This window comes from Accipiter gentilis, chromosome 6 (assembly GCF_929443795.1).
Source record: "Accipiter gentilis chromosome 6, bAccGen1.1, whole genome shotgun sequence".
In the NCBI taxonomy this organism is placed as follows: Eukaryota; Metazoa; Chordata; class Aves; order Accipitriformes; family Accipitridae; genus Astur; species Astur gentilis.
Genome location: NC_064885.1, coordinates 33,510,978 through 33,530,311, shown reverse-complemented (window position 1 = coordinate 33,530,311; position 19,334 = coordinate 33,510,978). Strand labels below are relative to the sequence as shown.

At 50.4% G+C, this 19,334-nt stretch overlaps 1 protein-coding gene across 5 annotated transcripts in view; it reads right to left on the bottom strand.

Annotated features, from left to right (window-relative positions):
- Positions 1–19,334, bottom strand: part of DIS3L2 (DIS3 like 3'-5' exoribonuclease 2) — a 201,113-nt gene that overhangs the window by 9,325 nt on the left and 172,454 nt on the right. For all 5 annotated transcript variants that reach the window (XM_049802432.1, XM_049802436.1, XM_049802433.1 and 2 more), the window contains 2 exons: positions 4,299–4,482; positions 3,010–3,096 (listed from right to left, as the gene is read on the bottom strand). In XM_049802432.1, the coding sequence (XP_049658389.1) occupies positions 3,010–3,096; positions 4,299–4,482 (271 nt within the window). The remainder of the gene's footprint in view (positions 1–3,009; positions 3,097–4,298; positions 4,483–19,334) is intronic.

Genomic DNA, 19,334 nt, shown 5'->3' with positions numbered 1-19,334 from the left:
ACTCCTCTGGGCTGTGGCAAGGTTACACACTGCAGGGACCTCAGTCCAACATGTTTCTGACACCCGTCCTCGCCACCATGACAGTGCTACCCAGTGCCATCAGCCTGGCATAAAGCAGATGTTTTCTCATTAACAGATTTGACTCACAAGTTGTCTCAAATCCCCAGGGTTTGCTGCAATGCCTGGAGAACCATGAGGAGCCTGGAAATAAATCAGCCCCAGCCAACCAGGGGCAGCTTTGCTCTCACGGACAGATTGAATCCCTGAGTGACTGAGCCCCTGAAAAATGGTATGTCGCTGCTCCTTCATCTGTTACAAGGCTCCTGGCATGGCAATCCAGGCACTCCCCCAGACACACGCATTACCAGTTGCTTTCCATCTCTCTCCTCCTCCAAGACGCTGATGTATGGATCACCAGCACGCAGCGAAGATGGAAGACGCAGGCTTGGCATGGCCATGGGTTAAACCTGTGGGCAGCTTGTTTTGGCTGATTTAACTGCAGCCTTGTCCCTGAAACACCAGACTTATCACTGGGAGCTGAGATGTGTGCAGGGATACAGGTGACTCCTCAGTGCACTGACCAGACGGTCTCGTCGTGCCATCTGTCAGAGCAATGGCCCAGCCCTCGACACCGTCGGGGGCCCCTGCATGGCTGTGCTCCACAGCTGCCAACACTCAGATCTATCCTCTCCCACAGGAGGGACTGCGACATCCGGGGACACAGGCAGGATGGGGCTGATTCTTCCATCTGCTCTCATACTGGTGGCAGACAGCAAAAAATCCTCCTCCCAGGGAAAGCTCCTTCTACCCAGGAGCTGTCTGCCCTTTCTGAGGGGCGCTGACATGGCTTTAAAGTACATGTCCTCTGCATTTAGCAGGGGGAACAGTGGGCATCTGAACTGCTCAGAATTTTGGGGAGCTAGGAGTCCACCCCACAACAAGTGTGGTCAGGGACCAGAGACTGCAGCAAGCAACACTGATGTCTCTCATCCCCACAGTGCCGTGGCCCTTCCTTACGGGCTGGAGGTCATACGGATCCACCCTGTGACATCTTCAGTCAGATTGGAAAGCGGCCCTGAAGATGGGAGAGGAGTGTCTGCCCACCTGGCCAATGGCTTTGGGCAAATCTGAAATTCCATTTACAAAATAAACAACAGTTCAGCAAATGGCCAACTGCGTAAGCTCATCCCAGGATCAAGACAGATTTCTCCTTCTTCTGGCTCATGCTCCACTTCCAATGATGAGAGCACCCCATCACGTGTGGCAGTACCATCCTGCCGGAGAATGCCAGCAGACAGGAATGACAGCAGATGGGAACACTGCTCACCATCCAGACACAGGCTGCCCTGCAAGGCTGACAGGCTCAGCTGTAAACTGGGTTTTGCCTATTATGGGAGTTTGCCAGACAGCAGGTTTTCCAGGCGTAAGTGGACTGCACAGCACACCTGAACATGAAGGCAACTTGGTCTTTTGACGATGAAAAGAGTCTAGTTCCTGCCAAAATCACGCTTTGTGGATAATCACCTTTAAAATTTCCTCTTTCTTCTTCCCCAAACTCTCTGTCTGGTATCTGCTCCACAGAAGACTTCATCCCTAAAACCTTGATACCTCTTTCATGTACGGATCTGACATGTATTCTTAGGGCTAAATCTTAACAAGAGCCACTGGGAGGTATCTCAAAGCACACCCACTACCTCTCCAACCACAGCCTCAGGAGACCACACAGGCAACATCTAGCAAGCCAGTGGGTCCCCAAAAGCTCACCCCCTTCTTGGTGCCACTGCAGAACCAAGTTGCTTTCTCCTTGCTCATTCCTCCTGGCCAGCAGCTGGGCTTGCTCTACGTGCTGCTGCTGGCAAAGTCCAGGCTTGTGCCACAGTGAGCAGGACCCAAGAGAGACCCCAAGGAATTCATGTCACCAGTGCACCTTCCACCAGAAAAGGAAGATGTGACAGAATAGACCAGGACAAGCCAAAGCAGAACACGGGATCTGGGACAACAAACCCAGCTAGAGAGGACACTCCCTGCACTTTACAAAGTAGCACTCCTGAGCTGGACACATACATGAGGGGGTGATTTACTAAACGGCTTCAGTCCCCAATCCCACTTGCAAGTCACTAATCTACAGCAGGACTTCAGGCAAGTGCTAATGAGCAAATGGAGCAAATAAGCTAATTAAAAGAGTGGCAGTCAAATGAGTGATGTCGGGAAGATGATTCATTCCTGCAGTGATAAGCAGGTCACAGCAGAGAGACCGTTTCAGGAACATGTCCCTTTCTCCCTGTCGGGTAGGTCTTCCCTCAGAGGAGGCTGTGCTATGCCCAAATGCAAACATAGAAAGGCAGATGCGTCACAAAAACTTTTTTTTGATGGTGATAAGCACCCAAGTAAGTGTCCTAAGCTGCAGACACACCAAACATGACAATCAATGTGAGCAGAACAAGCCTCTGTTGTACAGACCTTCACAGAAGGTCTCTTGGTCTGGAGAGAGACCAGAGGGTTTCCAGAGCTCCCCTGCTTCTACAAGCATGTGTCTGGGTACCAGACTGTGCTTACGGCCAGTCCCACACCCCTACATCATCCTCACTCTTGATTCCTTCTTTGGACCAGTTGGGATACCATGATGTGAAGAAATGGCACAAACATGAACCACGGAGCCCACCACCAGCTCTTCACAGAGCAGGCTGGGGCCTTGTGAGTCTGCTAACATCCCGCATGCAACTTCAAGGGTGAAATGTCCCAACCAGTAATAACAGCGACACTATGCGGGGCGAGGACAGACTCAGCCTGACCCTGCCAGTGAAGCTTTGCTGCCCAGGGTATACCCCCACTGCCAGCTCCATGGGGCTGGAGGCACTGGAGGAAGCTGCTGGCAGCCCCGCAGCCCCGTGTTCACTCTCCCTCTACGTAACAACCAGCTACGGTAATGCAGAAGAGGCGAGGGTTGAAGATGGAGCCACAGCAGACAGCTACAGCCAGATGTGTCCGACAGCACGGTGCTGTTCTCACCTGCATGGGCCTGGAGAACATGTTGGTCAGCACTTCTTTCCTGGCTTCGGAGTATTTGTCAGCACCGAATGTTTCATTTAAGCTTTTCTGGAGGACGAAAGAGAGAGAGCATTCAGTCTTGGCAAGCTATGGTGGTAGGGGGACCCAGGCAGGCCTTACAGGGGCAAACAGCAGCTCGTCTAAGCCAAATTCCTCCTTTCCCTGCAAATCCCCTCGTAAGCCAAAAAGTGCATGTGAAATTGGGCTTTCCTCTGGTCCCAGCAGCCCCAACGGGATTGCACACACCATCCTTCTGAGCACCGACCCACCTCCTGGGGTCAACTGCAGGGAGCACCTGGGGCACAGGGACCGCTGCCTCCGTCCCCAGACGTGCAGCGTGTGACAGCGCCCGTAACAAATCTCCTGACCTGCGCCTGGCTCCCATCCAGCTACTGAGAGCTTCAGCGCACAGACTAATGGGACTCTGGGGAGACATAGATACAGGAGGTCACTGCCTGGGGCTAGTGGCTAGGAAGGGCTGGAGGGTTCAAAGTGCAGGAGAGGAGCTGAGTGCGCAGTCCCATGTCTGCTGACATAGCCTTGGCGCAGCCAGCAAGCGGGAAAGCAGTCCCAGCTGATGGAGGGGCGTGCGGGAGGCCAGCGGGGATAGGATTAACAGAGGATTATCCACAGTCCAGTTGTGGCAAGTAAAGAAAATCCTGGAACTTATGCTGTGCTGTTCAGCTGGAGTTCAGCCTCGGGACACGCTCAGTGGAGGATCGGTCAGATACCTCCCGCGCTGGCTGCGTCTGACCTTTCCCAGCACTGCTCTCCAGTCCTTCCCAGTCATCCTGCTCTCTGCCCTGCCCTCCCTGAGAAATTCAGCAGCCCAGACAGAAACACTCCCTTGCAGAGCTACTTTTCCTACAGAGCAAATGATACAGAGCAAATGCCCTGCCCAGGACCTGCCGAGAGAAGGCAGAGAAAGGAAATCTGCGCGTCCCAGTAAGTGCTCCTGCACTGAAACATCCTTCCCATTGCACTGGGGTCACTTGCAAGGTCCTCCCTGCCCCGCTTTAAGCTCTGTGCACAACATGGCTGACTGGGGCAGGCTGGGCCACCCTTGCCCAGCGCTGGTGGGGTCAAGAGTGAATGAGGGAGGTTTTTTTGTTTTGGCATGGGATAGTTGTCAGCTCTGCTTGGGCAGAGGGGGACAGGGAATAAACCACACGCTGCTGCAACCATGCCATCACGTAGCTGCCCACCCTTCACCCCCATGGCCCTGCCCCCCGCCAGGCCAGTGCACTCACATGCAGGGTCCCCGCACTGCTGAAGTCGATGTCAAGGCCAACTTGGTTGCAAAACTCCATGAGGTCTTTCAGCAGCTTGGTTTGGGGTGGGGGGTGGCGGCGAAGCAGGGCCTGCTCAGGGAAGGAGCGGTAGATCTGATGGGCCACAGCCATGTTTGCGAGCAGCATGAACTCTTCCACCAGCCTGCAGCACGAGAAAAACAACCCCGGGCCCCAGTTAGAGAGGGGAGTCCCCTGGGAAGCCAAGCCAGTCCATAGTGATGGGAACTAATATGACACGGGGGGACAGGGGAGCAGCTTGTAGTTGCTGTTATAAGCACAGATTAGATGTGAGACTGCAGCAAATCCCCCCCCAAATTCTCACTTTCTAGCTGAGGTTTCCCCAGGGACTCAGAGCAAGCAGTCCTGCTGGCACAGACAAGCAGAAGTCAGTGACAAATTGACAGCTTAAATTAGGATAAAATAATCTCCCTTTAGGTCATTTTATCTCCTGAAACGCTCGACAAGCAAAACAAACGCTGTGCAAGAGATAGCATGGAAAACAAACACACATCGCTGTCTTCCCAGGCCAGAGAAAACAGTGTCTCGCTCACTCCCCCATCCCAATCTCGACATGTGTGGTCAAGCCCAGCCATCGAGCCCTGCCTCACGCCCGGCTTCCACCCAGGGCAAGATGCAGCACAGCCCCTGGGCAGGGCAAGCCACCAGCGCAGCTTGCTGCAGGGCTGCCTCCAGCATCCGGGCAATACCAGGACTCTGGGGGATCTTCCATGCAAGCTGCAGACTGCTGGGGGTATCCCAGGGTGGGGTGAGCCCACCCACCTTCCAACTCTGAATTTACAAGCATTGAATGTAAATCTCCAGGGCTACACACTGCAAAGAAAAGCAATCCCAGTGCCACATATCATTTTTGGAGCATTTATGGGTTGTGCTACCAGCTGTAGGGCTGTGTCACAGGAGACTTGTTTAACTGGGCTTAGATAAGCAGAGAGATGTGCTTAACTGGGCTTCCTGCTATTTGCTGCATGTATTCCCAGGACTCCTAACTGGTGCTAATTGCCAAAAAAGATAATAGATTTACAGAAGTAACCTCATCCTCCGAGCAATGCCTGAGCGAGCTGTCACTGATTACGCTGGCTCAGCCCCGTTGCTCCTGCAGGCAAAGCAGCGATTTTGCAGGGCTGGCTGGGGGACCAGGGCTGGAGCTGGTGGTCCTGCAGCTCCTGGCCCTGGCCATCACTGGGGGGACTGGCCAGGTGAGATGTGCAGGGTGCTGTGCTCCTGGGGTACTTGCTAGAGCAGCAATACATTCCCAGCCTGGGAGCACTTGCCAAGAATTCAAAAGAGAAAGGAAATAAAGACAAGCCCAGAGGAGGAATAAGCACCTGACAGTGATAATCAGCAGTGGAAATGTTCATCTTTAATGGGAAGGAGCTCCTTTAGTAAGAGCTTTGTGGGTTCTTCCAGAGCGTGTTGTGCCAGAGGCCAATACTTCAGACCCTGCAGGGAGGGCAGGAGGGACACCCTGGCGCATGGGCGGTGCGGGAAGGGGTGGGGAGCGGCACAGCTTAAGTGGGAATGGGCTACCCATCCTGTCCCCCAAAACACCTGCCGATGGGCAGATGCTACCAGAAGGCCAAGGGCTGCGTCAGGGGGTGGGCAAGGACGTGGGAGTAGGGTCAGTACGCACTCATGAGGGGTGACTTCCAAGAGGATTGAGCCAAGCTCTTGCTGCTCCTGTGCAGCTAAGCCAGCAGATGGCAACATCGGTCCCTCTATGGCCACCAGCAATGGGGGGCTGTGGGACAGCATGGCCCAAGGGTGCTGGGCACCCTGGCTGTGCAGCACCCAGGGGTGGGAGGCAGGGCAGCAAGTAGCACCCAGTGGATTATGGCACGGCCATCCCCATCTCCTGGGTGCGGGTGGACCCACCAGCTCTCACCCAGCTGCCACACTTGCAGATGGCACGTGGGGAACAGTGGCCTGAGGACACGTGCAAGGCTGTGCCAGCCCACGCTCATACCCACGAAGCTCTTTCTTCCCAAGCCAGCTCGTAGCAAGGCACAGCAAGCAGTGCGGGCTGTGAAAGGCAGTGCCTCTCCTTCCCGTGGGCTTTGGTGCAAAGAAAAAGGGAGACATTTCCAGTGCTACCCCCAGCTACACAGATGCACACATGGGCAAAGGTTGGCCATGGAGTCCCTGTGCCTCCCTCGAAAAGTGGCCTCTATGAAGTGAGGTGCAAACCCATTTTTAAAGACAAAGCAATAAACACCCATGAACAGCATCTCATCTTTGTCACAGGCGCATCATGCTTATCACATGCCCTAGAGACAAACACTGTAAGCGAGTGCTCAGACAGCCCCTGCCATTCTTGCTCCAGTTGAGCACTAGAGTGTGAAGCCTTTACCTCTTACCTCCAGGGACACTTTGGGCTGGATGCAATTTCCACCTGACTATTAAGTTCTGCATTTTGTTTTACCATGTTGGGGCTTGAGCTTTAACATTTTCCTGGAGATATCCTTGTTCTGATGTCGTAGGTAGTGCTGAATTGAAGCTAATATCTCAGGGCCCTCCTGCCAGGGATGCTTTTACACCAGAAGGAAAATTAACAGCACATACTTCCCACTTTGCTTTGCAAAATCCTATCCTCTCTCCCTTCAACATGTCCACATGTGGAGCACCAGGCCCCAGAGAGCATCAAAGACAGCCCCCATCAAGAAAAGGTACCTGACATATGGTTGGATTGACTGCATGGGCAGGAAAATCTTATCAGGAAGCACCCAGGAGTTTTGCACCTGTGACAGGGTGTGCAGGATGTGATCACAGATATTCAGAATTGAAAAGCTACTCATCCTGCTCGCTCACCCAAAGACAGGGGCAGGCTTTGGGAGATGTGGCTGCAGTTTGGGCTTTCAAGGAGCAGATAACATGGATGAGGTCAAACACTGCCCTGTATCTGGGGGGGAAGAGAAGCCCCAGGACCCAATGGGTCAGTTTGTGCCAGCTCAGGTTAATGAACCACAGTGCCCTGACAAGGCTGCAATGCCCTGTGCATTGATGCTAAAACACCCTGCAGGGATGGAGGGTCCTTCCCAGCTCTGGATCACCTGTGGCTCATAGAGCTGCTCCCCACCCCGCCCCCCATTGCAGCAGCCCTGCAATGAAAGGGATGAACAGTGTGGGGCTGCTCCATGCTAACCCCTAGACAGGTTTGTTTTAAACATCAGGATTTACTCCCCAGGGAGAGGAAAGCACCTTCCAGAAGGGACGGGTCACAGCTGGGCTAATCTGGAGCATGTGAGAGCCTGCCAGGGTCAGAGGAAACCGGCTGGGGACAGCGAAGGAGCTGGCACCTGTGCCTGGAGTTAAGCAAGGTCACCTCTTCCAGCAGAGCAATGGGGTCTGTGGCTCAGGACACGAGAAGGGAGCCAAGGTCTACAACAAACAGCTTAACGTGGCAGTCTCACTGCACCTAAAAGGAAAACCATATTCCCATGAGGGGCTCATGCTGAGGCCGCATGGGATGTTGGAGACTCAGGAGAACGAGCCAGGGCTGGGACAGTCCATGAAGCCAGCAAGTCTTCAGGTGCTGAGGAACAGGAGGGCACAGCAAAGCTGCTGCTTTCCTGCCCTCCCCACATGGCCTTTTAGTGGCACCTTTAGCTAGCATCCTCATCAGGGCTTCGACTTGGCAAGTGCTATGCCGCTGCTTGGAAAAAAAGCAATGGATGCTGAGGCAGGCAGGAGCAGAGGCTGGCTGGCAGCAGCCAGGGGCCAGATCAGTGCCTGGCACCGGTGTTGTGGGGAGCCGTGCTGAAGCACTGCTAATTTGTCGGCAGGTCAAACGACAGAGGTTTTTTTTTTCTTTTTTCTTAAAACAGCCTAGCTTGGAGTTTGGCTTGGTGCAGCTAGCAGACGGGAGTGCAAAGAAAAATATTTCATGGCTAAAAAAATGGAGACAGAAAGACTGGTCCATCTGAACGCACGCTGAATGAATCCCATGTGAAATGCATTCTAACGCCATCGCTACAGTTTCCTCTGGATTAGCTGAGCTATCCTTGGCTCCCGGCTCCATAAAATCCCATAAACAATCTGATCTGAACTTTTGCCCTTTCTGTGCTGATGCGAGGTTTCCTCCACTGTCCTGCGGAGAGGCTTAGCAGGTGGCTGTCCCTCCCGTAGGTGCCTGCAGATCCCGGCTGTCCTGCTCACCGGGGCTGCAGGAGGGAGAGTATCCAAACCTGTTCAATGCATCATTTAACATGTGCACACACGAGAGGGAGGAGAGGGAGGGGGCGGGATGGCTTGCGAGCTCTGTAACATGCGTAAGCATCTTCTGCCCGGCTCTTTCAATACCCAGATTTTGCTTATGAGTTACGGGCTTGGTGCAGGAGCTAGTGGGTGAAACTCTATAGCCTGCCTTATGCAAGAGGTCAGCTGGAGTGTATGGTTTTCAAAAGCACTTGCCTCTGAGTTTCAAACGTGATCGAGGCATGCTGGCTCCTAAATCCCACCAATTGCTGGGGAGATTTCAGGCTCCTGAGATGCTCTTAAACACAGAATTTGGTGCTTTCCAAAATATCTTAAATGATGGTCATGGCTCCTGTAGGCAAATTGTTACCTATGAAACCACACAGCTGAAAAGGACTGATGAGATCTCGACGGCAGACCCGAACCCAAGCTACTGGGCTGTAACTCCTCTCACACAGCTCCTACCAGAGCCAAACATCCATGGGACACGGGAAGAGGAGCTGCACATTCAGCCCCTAGAATTGCTTTAGTAGCAGCATTACTATTTGCTCCATGAAAGGTTAGCTAGCCCCTTCCCAATCTCTTGACAGCAACCTTGTAAAACTACTCACGTCCTCAGCAAGTTGGTTGGTTGACGGCAAATAAAATATTGGTTTCTCATGCCAAACCTCTGCAGAGTGAAGCAGGGCAAGTAAAATGCCTGTTTGGCTGCTTGTCTCCATGGCAATGCAGCCAGGCTATACAGCAGCCATCGAAGTGCCCACTCTCCCTGATTAACTTGACAAATGACATTAGCTAAGTAAGGTTTGCTGCAAGGGAGAGACAAGGAGTACTTTGTTAGCAATCCAGTAAGTGCAGGTAGGAGGCAGGCAGCTTGGTTAAAGCGAAGCAACACCGAAACATCTGCTGTTCCACCAGTATAACAGACCCATAGGCTTCAAAGCAAATGGCACTGAGGTAGGGCTGAGCAGATGAGCATGGCTCTTCCCCCACACCGTCTTCTTCAGCTCCATCCCCTCCTGCAAGATGTAACTGCTGGGTGTATCCAGGCATTGGAATTGTTCTCATAGCTGAGGCGTTGACTCAGAGATAACCCAAACCAGCATGTAGCTCTCCCATGGCAGGGTTGTTCTTTGCCTTTGACAGGCTGGAGAACTTGGTCCTTTCTTCATGTGTAGCTCATTGTGGAAACCTGCTCCCAAAGGGACAGAGCTGAACTGTCCTGAGCTGGAGTCTGAGCCCCGCTTCCAATGATGCTCCCTCTGGTTGGGTGAGCTGCCACCAGGTAAACCCCAGCATCTTTCCAGCATCTCAGACTTGAGCCAAATGTGGCCAAATAATTTCTGCAAAGGTTACCGAACTTCTTTCCCCTATTCCATTATAAAATTCCATCTGCTCCTCTCCGTCTTGTCTCCCCCTAACAGCACTTGCTCCCTCCTGCACAGGGAAGAAGCCTTTTGCTGTTCAAACTCCTTCCTGGCTTCAGATCAGCTTACTATCCCAGCTTGGCACGGGTTTGTGCTTCAACCAGCCGTCAAGGCCTCTGGTCTCTCAACCCATAGCTACATGTTTGCCTCAGGTGTCCAGCTCTACTCTGGGTCCAAATAGGGTTAGGACAGAATAGCATCACACTTGGTTAGTGTTTGAACCAAACAGTGCCATGGGAGGCTAGTGTTGAGAAAAGGAAGCCCTGATCTGTTTGTTTGTGTCTGAGAGGGCTCTAAAGACACTGATGGATTTATGTCCCCTTGCTAAGGGCAGTACATTGCTGAGAGCCCTTGCTTTCTGCTGGCTCGAAGGGGATTATTGCTGCAGCTCAATCTCATAACAAACAAGAGATCTATAGCTACCTCCTGGGAATGGGACTCTAAATCCTGCTGCATTCACTAAGAGAAAGTCACCTTCCACAAAAGGCTGCAAACGGTCCTGTGCACATCCAACAGCAGCAGCAGTATCAGCTGAAGGAAAACGGTGAAGAAACAGCACCACAGTTCAACCAACAAGCTCTCTCCAAAGTGTTAAGTCCAAAGATGCTGGATGTGGTATGACTTTTTCTTTTTTTCTTTAAATCATGTACGTTTATTTTTGATTACAGCTCTTCCATGAAGCAAAGGAACTTGAGAGGTTTCTATAAAAGCTCTTCTAAAAGAAACATTAGCTAATCCCACATCTCCTGAGAGTGCAGCCAATGACAGAATCATGCTCTTTGGCGAGTAGCTGGACCGGCACTTGCAATGGCTCTTTTCCATGCAAAATCCTGCAAGAACGGTGTACTGTCTTCCTGGTGACACTCTGCCTATCCAACAAACAGGAGCATCTTCAGCCATCCACTCTGGAAGAGCACTGCTGCTTGAAGAGTTATGAAAATCAAATCCCCTGTTATCCAAAAAATTGGATTGCAGTGTTATATATGAGCCTTGCAACGTTGGTGTGGAGCTCCCTTTGCCAATGACAGTTGCCAAAAGACCAAAAGCCCTTTTTTTTGAAAGAAAAAGTAGTAAAAGGCAAGAACGCTGGCGGTTCCTGGCTTGATGAAAGTCATTTGTGTTCCTTTTGCAGCTAGCGCTAGCCTTGAACAAAGCATAGCTCAATAACGGAATTACTCCACTTTCTGAGATTGCTCAATTAGCTCTTGGTTAAAACTGTTAACATTGAAACTTGATGAGAATAGCAGCTCTGAGGCAGTTTTAGATTCATTTCTTACTAAGCTAGAATGGCTTTTCCCTCTAATGAACTCCCTTTCCGGGATATAATGAATGCCCTTTTTATTAGCTATGGTGCCTTCCCAGTAATAGATGCCTACAACACAAATGCATGGGAGGGTTTTCTGAATACAAATGCCACTTACTGGCTACTCTCACACCTTGAGGCTGGAAATGCCATGAGACGCTCTCTTTATCCAAATTAACTGCCGTACGGTGGAAAACCGTTTTAAGCTCTCAACGCTAAAGCTGGGCTACTGAAGGCATTTGGCATGATTAGGAATTAATTGCTTAAAGCCTGATGTACTGGGATTGCACATGGGGATTTAGACCACTAGAAAAACCTCAACCATTTGCCTAAGTTCCTTTGAAATTATGGATGCCACTTTGCAGCCCCGTTACATAGAAGAGCTGACTTAATCTGGCAGCACAATGTCAGGCCAGATGTCGGGGTGCTGAAGACGGCACAAGCAGCCATAGAGCCTACAGCACCTCTTGGCGTTTTGCAACATGGATGGCAAATGCTCCCTGCCTGGCCTGGAGCTCCTCAACCTCATCTGTGGTTTGTATGGAAGGGATAAAGTCAATGTTCACCCATCCCACCACCCTCCATCCTGTTTTGATCCAAGTGGCAAAGGAAATGTCATTGAACTAAAGAGCAAGTGTCGCAGAGGATGCAGTCTCTGCGGGCTGCTCCTCTTCATTAACCGTTAATATGACTGCAGCCTGCTCCTTTTCATGCAAATTGGCGACAATCTTCAGACTCCTGGCATGAAGCTGAAGTGCCCCTCTGTGCCAAAACAGCGTCCTCAGCTGCCATAGGCCAGGGATGAAAGCTCAGACCTGCACCCATGTGCTGAGCCACACAGGACATGGAGGCACAACTTCAGCAGGCTCCCTCGGTCTAGCATTCTCCACAATTTTCTCAGGACTATCATTTTTGAGCCCAGGGCAGAGGACTTCACCCTCAGCATCACAGACAAAGGAAGATCTCCCTCCAGGAATGGCCTTCCTGGATCAAGAAACCCCTTTTTCCATAGGCCCCATAGAAGCCCATAGAATGCCACTTGTTCAGCGTGGGCACACAGCCCCACATATAGCCCCTCCTAGAAATGCCTCCAGTGGCTGGGGCTGCCTGGTGCTGCTGCACAGACCTCCCCACTCATGCTGGGTGTCAGCACCAAAGTGACGGCGCTGTTCAAAAAACCTCCTTTAAAACACAACCCCTTCACCCTGCCTAAGCATTTCTTTGTGGGGAAGACGACGGCAGCACTGGAAAGAAAGGGTTTGCAATCTCTGCGTTTAGCTCCAGGAGCCGTGAGGCTGGGAGACCCACCCCGGCTTCCCGTGGATCCATATCGGATCTGGTTTGTCCTTCCAGGGAGCCACTGGCTCTCTAAGATCTCATCTCTCAGAGGCAACTAATGGCCAGCACCCTGCTCCCTCCCCACAGAGCCACAAGGGAGGGATAAGCAGTGACCACTAACGCACACAACTCAATGCTGTGTTCAGCTAATGGGTCTCATGAGAGCAATCACCGCCTGGGCTGGCAAGCCTTACTTTTGGGAATGTGTCAGGATGCTCCCAAGCAGGGGTGCTGCCCAGCTGCCCAGGGCCACAGTAGGGACCTGTGACAGTTTTCTCCAGCCTGTGGGAATTGCTGGTGGGCAAAAGAGCTCGGAACCAAGCGGGGTCTGGGATGGTGCAGAGGAGAGGGGAGATACCTCGCAACCACCGCCCAAAGTCGGACTGGCAGTCCACATTCCTGAGATGTGCAGCCTGATATGCCACTGGCTCCGAAAGCAGAGCTTATGACAAGACACCTAATATTAATGTCATCCAGAGCCTGGCTAAGAGAGGAATGGAAAGAATTCCTGAAGAAATGCAGACAGCCCCTCTCCTGACGGGAAAGTCTCACGCCCCACACATCAGGCCAGCACCGTCTGTTATCAGGCTGCATTTCCCACTGAAAGGAGGAAGCAGGAATGAAAGGCACTTTTCCTCGCCATTAAAAGTTTACACAAGTGATTTATGGGTCACAAAAATTAGCAAGTCTGTCGCTGAGTGCTCCATACAGCAGCATGTGTTACATGGCTGCTGACCAGAAATGCCAAGACCCATTAGGTGGAAGCAAAGGGCAGCACGATGGAAAGTTAAAGATGCTTTTTGCCCATTTAATTAATTAGCCAGGTCTTTTTTCCATCCCCTGCAGCCTTCATTAATGTAACATTGAAGTGAAGGAATATTAACAACTCAGACAACACATTAATATTAACACAACACCTGCAAAATGCAAATATAAGTCCATTAGGTAAACAGATGATCCTAAGCCATTGAGGCAGAAATAACATTCTGACATTTCCTAGCACGAGTATCCTGCAGAGATACTGTCCATCACTTATGCTCCATTATAAAGCCATGGCCCCTTGTACATAGGGGGCTCCTCAACTGTTACTAGTGCCTGAAAGGATGAGAAAAACTTACATTCCCATTAAGACATTTGCCAGTTTCATATGGAAAGTGTCTTACTAAAGCAATGTCATGAACCAGAAAGATCAAAAGGGATTTTTAAAAGGATTTTATCTCTGTGCTAGCAAGGGATGGAGATAAAACCTGAAGCTGATAGCTTGTAAATATTAACCTACACTTGGGATTGCTCCAGAACCTGAGCTTTCTATTACAGTGGTTTAATCTGAGACAAGTTTTCCACAAGGGATAAACAAACAGTTAATCACCCGGAGAACTGATAGTGCCGTAGGGAGTCATAGACTGCTAGAACCAGCCTTCCTGTATCATGTTCCCCACCAGCTAATGTTCTCCCAGATGTTCCAGCTGAGGAGACATTCACACCTTGTGTGTGTTTCTCCCTTCAGTCTTTGGATTTGCTTTTTCCCCGGCTTACCTGGCATTGAAGAGTTGATAACATTCAAAGCAGGAGACAAACTGATGGACAAGGGGGTAATAAAGAAGAAGGGATGAACATCCCAGACTGGAAGCATACCCTGAGATGGCCAATGACTGCGGAGAGCATCCGTCTACCAACCAGGATGTGAACCAGGGACAAACAAGCAGAAGCCTGCAGAAGCTCATGAAGAGATGAACAACAAAAGCTAGCCAAAGAAGTTTAAAAGACCAAAAACATGGAAAGCAATGTAAATAATCTGGCAGCCAAAGGCAGTGATGGCATGACAACTCAGCTTGTACCCCCTGATGTTCACAAAGTGAAAGCCAGGCAGTGACTTGCTAAGTAATGCCCTCTTTTGCTGCAGGTCTCTGGTCCAACCTCCTGCTCGATGCGGGATAACTTCAAAGTTGGATCAGGTTGGCCTTTTCCAGCTGAGTTCTAGCAATCTCCAAGGTCAACTATCTCACAGCCACGCTGGGTCCCTGTTCTAGTTCTTAACCACGCTCATAAGTGTTGTTTGGGCTCACAGGAGAGAGACCTCCAGGAGAATCAATCACCCGGACTGGCCAGCCTTCAGCAAGGGCCTTGCCAGAGGAGGATCGCTCAGGAGAAACTGGCTGCAGATCAAGGGAATTATTAGAGCGACCACCAGGACCACTGGGTCTGAGAAGACCCATGTCAGGAAAACACGTTCAACTTAGCAAGGTCCCCAGCGGACAACCCCCAAATACAGCTGCTCCCTGGCTGTGGGATGCTCTGCTGAGGGTGCTGCTTTCCAGGCAGGGCTGTGGAGCAGGGCTCACAGCACTGTCCATCACCGCTCCGGTTCAACCTCAGATTTGCAGTTGTAGCACTGAGTGTGGGCAGGTTAAGGGGAATAGTTGTATCAATACGGAGTGAGAGATCCAGCTGGCTCTGGCTGTATTATTCTTGGTCTGAAACGACTGCAAAGCACAACACATGAACCTTCTGGTTACCAGGACTTTCAAAGACATGGAAACCCTAGGGGGAGGGGAGCAAGGTATGGGGGACACTGACAGCAGACTGGGGTTAAAAAATCCAATAAAAGTTGGCAAGGAGATGAAAGGGAAATGGGCAACACAGTATTTGGGGCTGATGTTTTCTAAATAGGGACTACCGAAATACTCTGGATAACTGCTGTTTTCAAGCAGCCTTTTGGCAGATTAAAACATCCCAGAAGGTTTTATATCCAGCTCCTACAATCTTAAACTAAATATTAGGTGAGAAAAACATGCTTCTAAAGAAAAGTCAGGCATAGCTCTGAGTGAAAAACAATGAACAGGAGAATGAACGTATCGGGTTTGTTGAATATACAATCAACAACAGTTTTCTTTCCCAAAAATAAAGCCAAGGGAACAAAATGCAGAGATGAACAGGATGGAAAAGCTGCAGGAAATTTAGGCAGTCTCCCCCCACCCCACGTCTCCCCCGGGCAAGACTCTCACCCTGCCTGGCCTCAGCGGGCAGGCTTGGAGCTCCGCCGTAAATTCCTGAGAGCGCTTTACCCCCTCTGCAGCAGGAAAGACTCAAGGTACAATAGGTCTTTTCCATCTGTAACTTCTCTCTCTTGACTTTTATGTGCATCGATTCAAGAGCTATTTGATTTACTGGCGTAAGGGTTGTGAAGAGTCTGGCTTGGTCTAAGGACAGCCTGAGGTTAAAGGCAGCAATGCAATTTCACCACCCCGTCCATTACAAGAAAATGTTCAGGTCTGGATTTACAGTCACGTTCCAGCGAGCCCACACATCACGGCAGGCTGAAATTAGCCTCATTTACGCAATGGGATCAAGAAGAAATGGCTAAACAACGTACCGGAGTTAGGCACACAACACAGACAGCCAAGCGGCATGGGAACGGGTGTTGAACAGCACGCTTGCTGTCAGAGAGGAGGGTGCACGGTTGTGGTGACAGAGAGCTGTTTATCTCCAGCTGGAGCTACTTACAGACAGACAGTACATGAGGACAGATGGGGTAGTTTCGATGAGACCATAACAGGTAAGGATAGGTGGCATGAGAGCTATTGCTGTAAGCAAGGAAGAATCATATCCTTAAAGCCCAGAGATGGATATGATGACTCTCCAGAGCTGGATTAGTAAGAAAGGACTTTGCTTCACATCACAGTCCCTCTGCTGAGATAGTATAAAAGAGAGAACAAGCTCTGTTCACACTGACATCTGAAAAATCTCACGCTGCTGGGTGAAGGTAGCAAATGTCTCAGTCCCTGGCTGTCACAGCCAACAAGCTAACCTGGTTACTCCTGCTAGTTCCTCCACTGACTTTTATGGGTCCCTCAGCTGCATCTAATAGCAGAGGAACCAAAGCTAAATCCACCATGATACCCTGAAACTGCTCCTTTGGGCCAGGGTTTTACTAGATCAAGAAAAGTTTGGTTAAAATGAAGACCCAGGTGTGATGAAGAACTCTTGCAATGTTACCTTCCAGGCTCTGAACTGGGAGCTACAACCAGAGTTCAGCATCATAGACCAACCTCTTGAAAATATCTACCATCACCAAAAAGCAGACACACAGATCTGTCAGCACATTTGTGCTGCTGAAACCAATGGATCTCAGCACTGGATCGTGATAAGATTTGCAACACTGTCATATTGCAGAGCCTTGGCAGTGCCTTTTAATCCTTGGAAAAGGAGCATTTCAGGCATCAGTTCTTGCCTTTGCATATGAGTGTTGCAAAGCCAAAACAACAACCTCTCTTGGAGCACAGGGCATATCCTAAGATGCCCCGGAGCTTTCTTGTCTTACAGACATCGAGTAGTAATCTCCAAATGACAAAACAGAAATAAAACAATACATCCTCATGTTTTGGTGAGTCTCCAGTCCAGGCCTGACAGATACCTGGCTCTGGGTGCTGCATCTTTCAGACTGCTTAACCCTTGAATGAACAGGGTAGCTCTGTACATTTAGAAGAAGGAAGCACAACATTAAATCTGCCTTTTGTTTCTAAATCACCGTCCTGGATTGGATGGCAATGCCTACCCACTTTCCCAGTGTCCAAATCTGTCAGTCCACATTGGGAATCACCAGGGCAAGTCACCACCTGCAAGGACCCTACTGTTGGCACAGAAGGACCTTAGTGGTTGGATCTCTTATGGTGGTTGGACCCCAACAAGCCACATTCCTTCGAGGCAACCCAGTTTGTCATGCCTTCATACTCAGCAGTCAAATGTGAATGACTTGGGTCCTAGACCTCTGTCTGGCCACTAGATCTACATGCTGGGTCAACCATTTGCAACTCTGAGAGTGACAGCCTGAAACAGCCCATGTAGCTGGGGTGCACTGCAACCTCCAAGCTCAGACTGAGCAGAGAGCTCACTTGTTCTTCCAAAGCTCTGAAAATACTGTGAGATGGGAGAAGAGCAAGCAGCCATGATGACTGTTGCCTCCCAGTAGGTCCCTGATGCTCTAGTCACACAGGTGGGGGCACATTGAGGTCATTTGGGGAACGCAAATGCAGTGCCATATCTTTCCTGGAGTCTCACACAAAAATAGCTGCCTAGCTCTCTCCCAAGGGTTATGCAATAACATCAGAGTAAAAGCTTTGGGAGCTTCCTCCAACTGATCAACCTGTTAAATCCAGACAGCTGAGGAGAAGGCCAGTGAAGCTCCATCAAATGCCCTTCACTGACCAGTTTCAGCAGGGGACAAAACCACTTAGAATCTCTGCCTGCAGCAGCAATGTGACTGTGCCAGGAGGTGTTAAGAGGAAGGGGACACACATGCTAGTTAGAGAATCCAAGTACCAGGGAAAGGGCAGGGATTACATGAACCTGGTAACCCACCACAGGGGACACAACAGTTTCTGTTATTGCCCACATCACACCCGCAACTTCTGTGAATGCTTGTGAGAGTGTGTTCCTCCACAGCAGGAGAGGTACCAACCCCATTTCAGCCTGAGCTTGCTCCATAACACACCAAGATAGATCCCATACAGAAAGGAAACAGTTTGGGAGTGATGCATGGATGGGCTGAATGTCAAAGCATGGGAAATACAGCTTATGGTACGTGCAATCCAGGCACATTATACCCTCTTTGAAAGCCACTCTCCCATTGTTATTTAACATCCTGCAAGTTTCAGCCAGAGACGCAGTCTCCCATCCGCGCCCCGAACTGGCCTGGGAATGGCTGGGAAGAAGAAAGGGAGCTTGAAATGAACTGTGGAAAGATTTAAGTGCTCTAACTGCTGCTTTCCAATACAATTTTCCACTTGGGGCAGGGAAGGAGAGTCTGACAGCAGTTTAGAGCCAGTCACAATTGTGACAGGTTCTTCTTTTCCATTTCCAACCAGCTCACAGGCAGAAGGAGCACTTTAACCTCCATTAATTATCACAGCCTTATTCCAGCCCAGGGTTTCAGAGCAGCAGTGGCAAACTCTTAGGACCAGTTAGGAGCAGGTCCTGCCTCAAATTGTGCTATTCAGCTCAGTGCAGTAAAACTCTGTCATTCATGGAAGCAAGAGCTACTGCAATTTTTCCTACAGTCCTGTAGTTTGCAGCTAAGGGCATCTCCCATAGGCAGCACTGCTATTGCCAGAGAAGAGGATCACGCAAACTTCTTGCACTCTAGACTCTGAGAACAGGTTAACAGCCATTTAACAGACAGATCTGTTGTACAGCCAAGCCGTACACACACAAAAAAAAGGAGCTTAACAGAGGAATACATCACTTCTGCCTCCTCTCTGGCTATCAGAGATTCCTGTTGTAACTCTACCACCATGTGAAGTTTATTGCATTTATCATACATTGGATGTGCAGCTTGAAAGCGTGCATGTGGTATTTAGGGAGACAGGGACAGCTTGAATACACATAGCCCTCATATAATTGGGGCAAAATTATTATGAAATATTGCTATGTGGTTTCTCCCACTGCCTGGCTTCATTACAAACTATCAAAGATCATTATAAAAAACTAGCTGTAATTGAGTTGTGCCTGTGCAGGGACTAAGCATGGCCTAGCTCAGCATTTCAGCCCACGCTGCCCCATGTCCCTTCCTGCTCCTCTGCCAATGGGGCTGATCCAACCTCAGCTGGTCTCCGCTGCCAAGAACCAGCCCTTGCTCCCACCCACTCCCAGCGCCCAGCTGCAGGTACCATCCCTTCATGCTCAGTGATGACAAGATGTGTCATTCTCCCTTACCTGGTG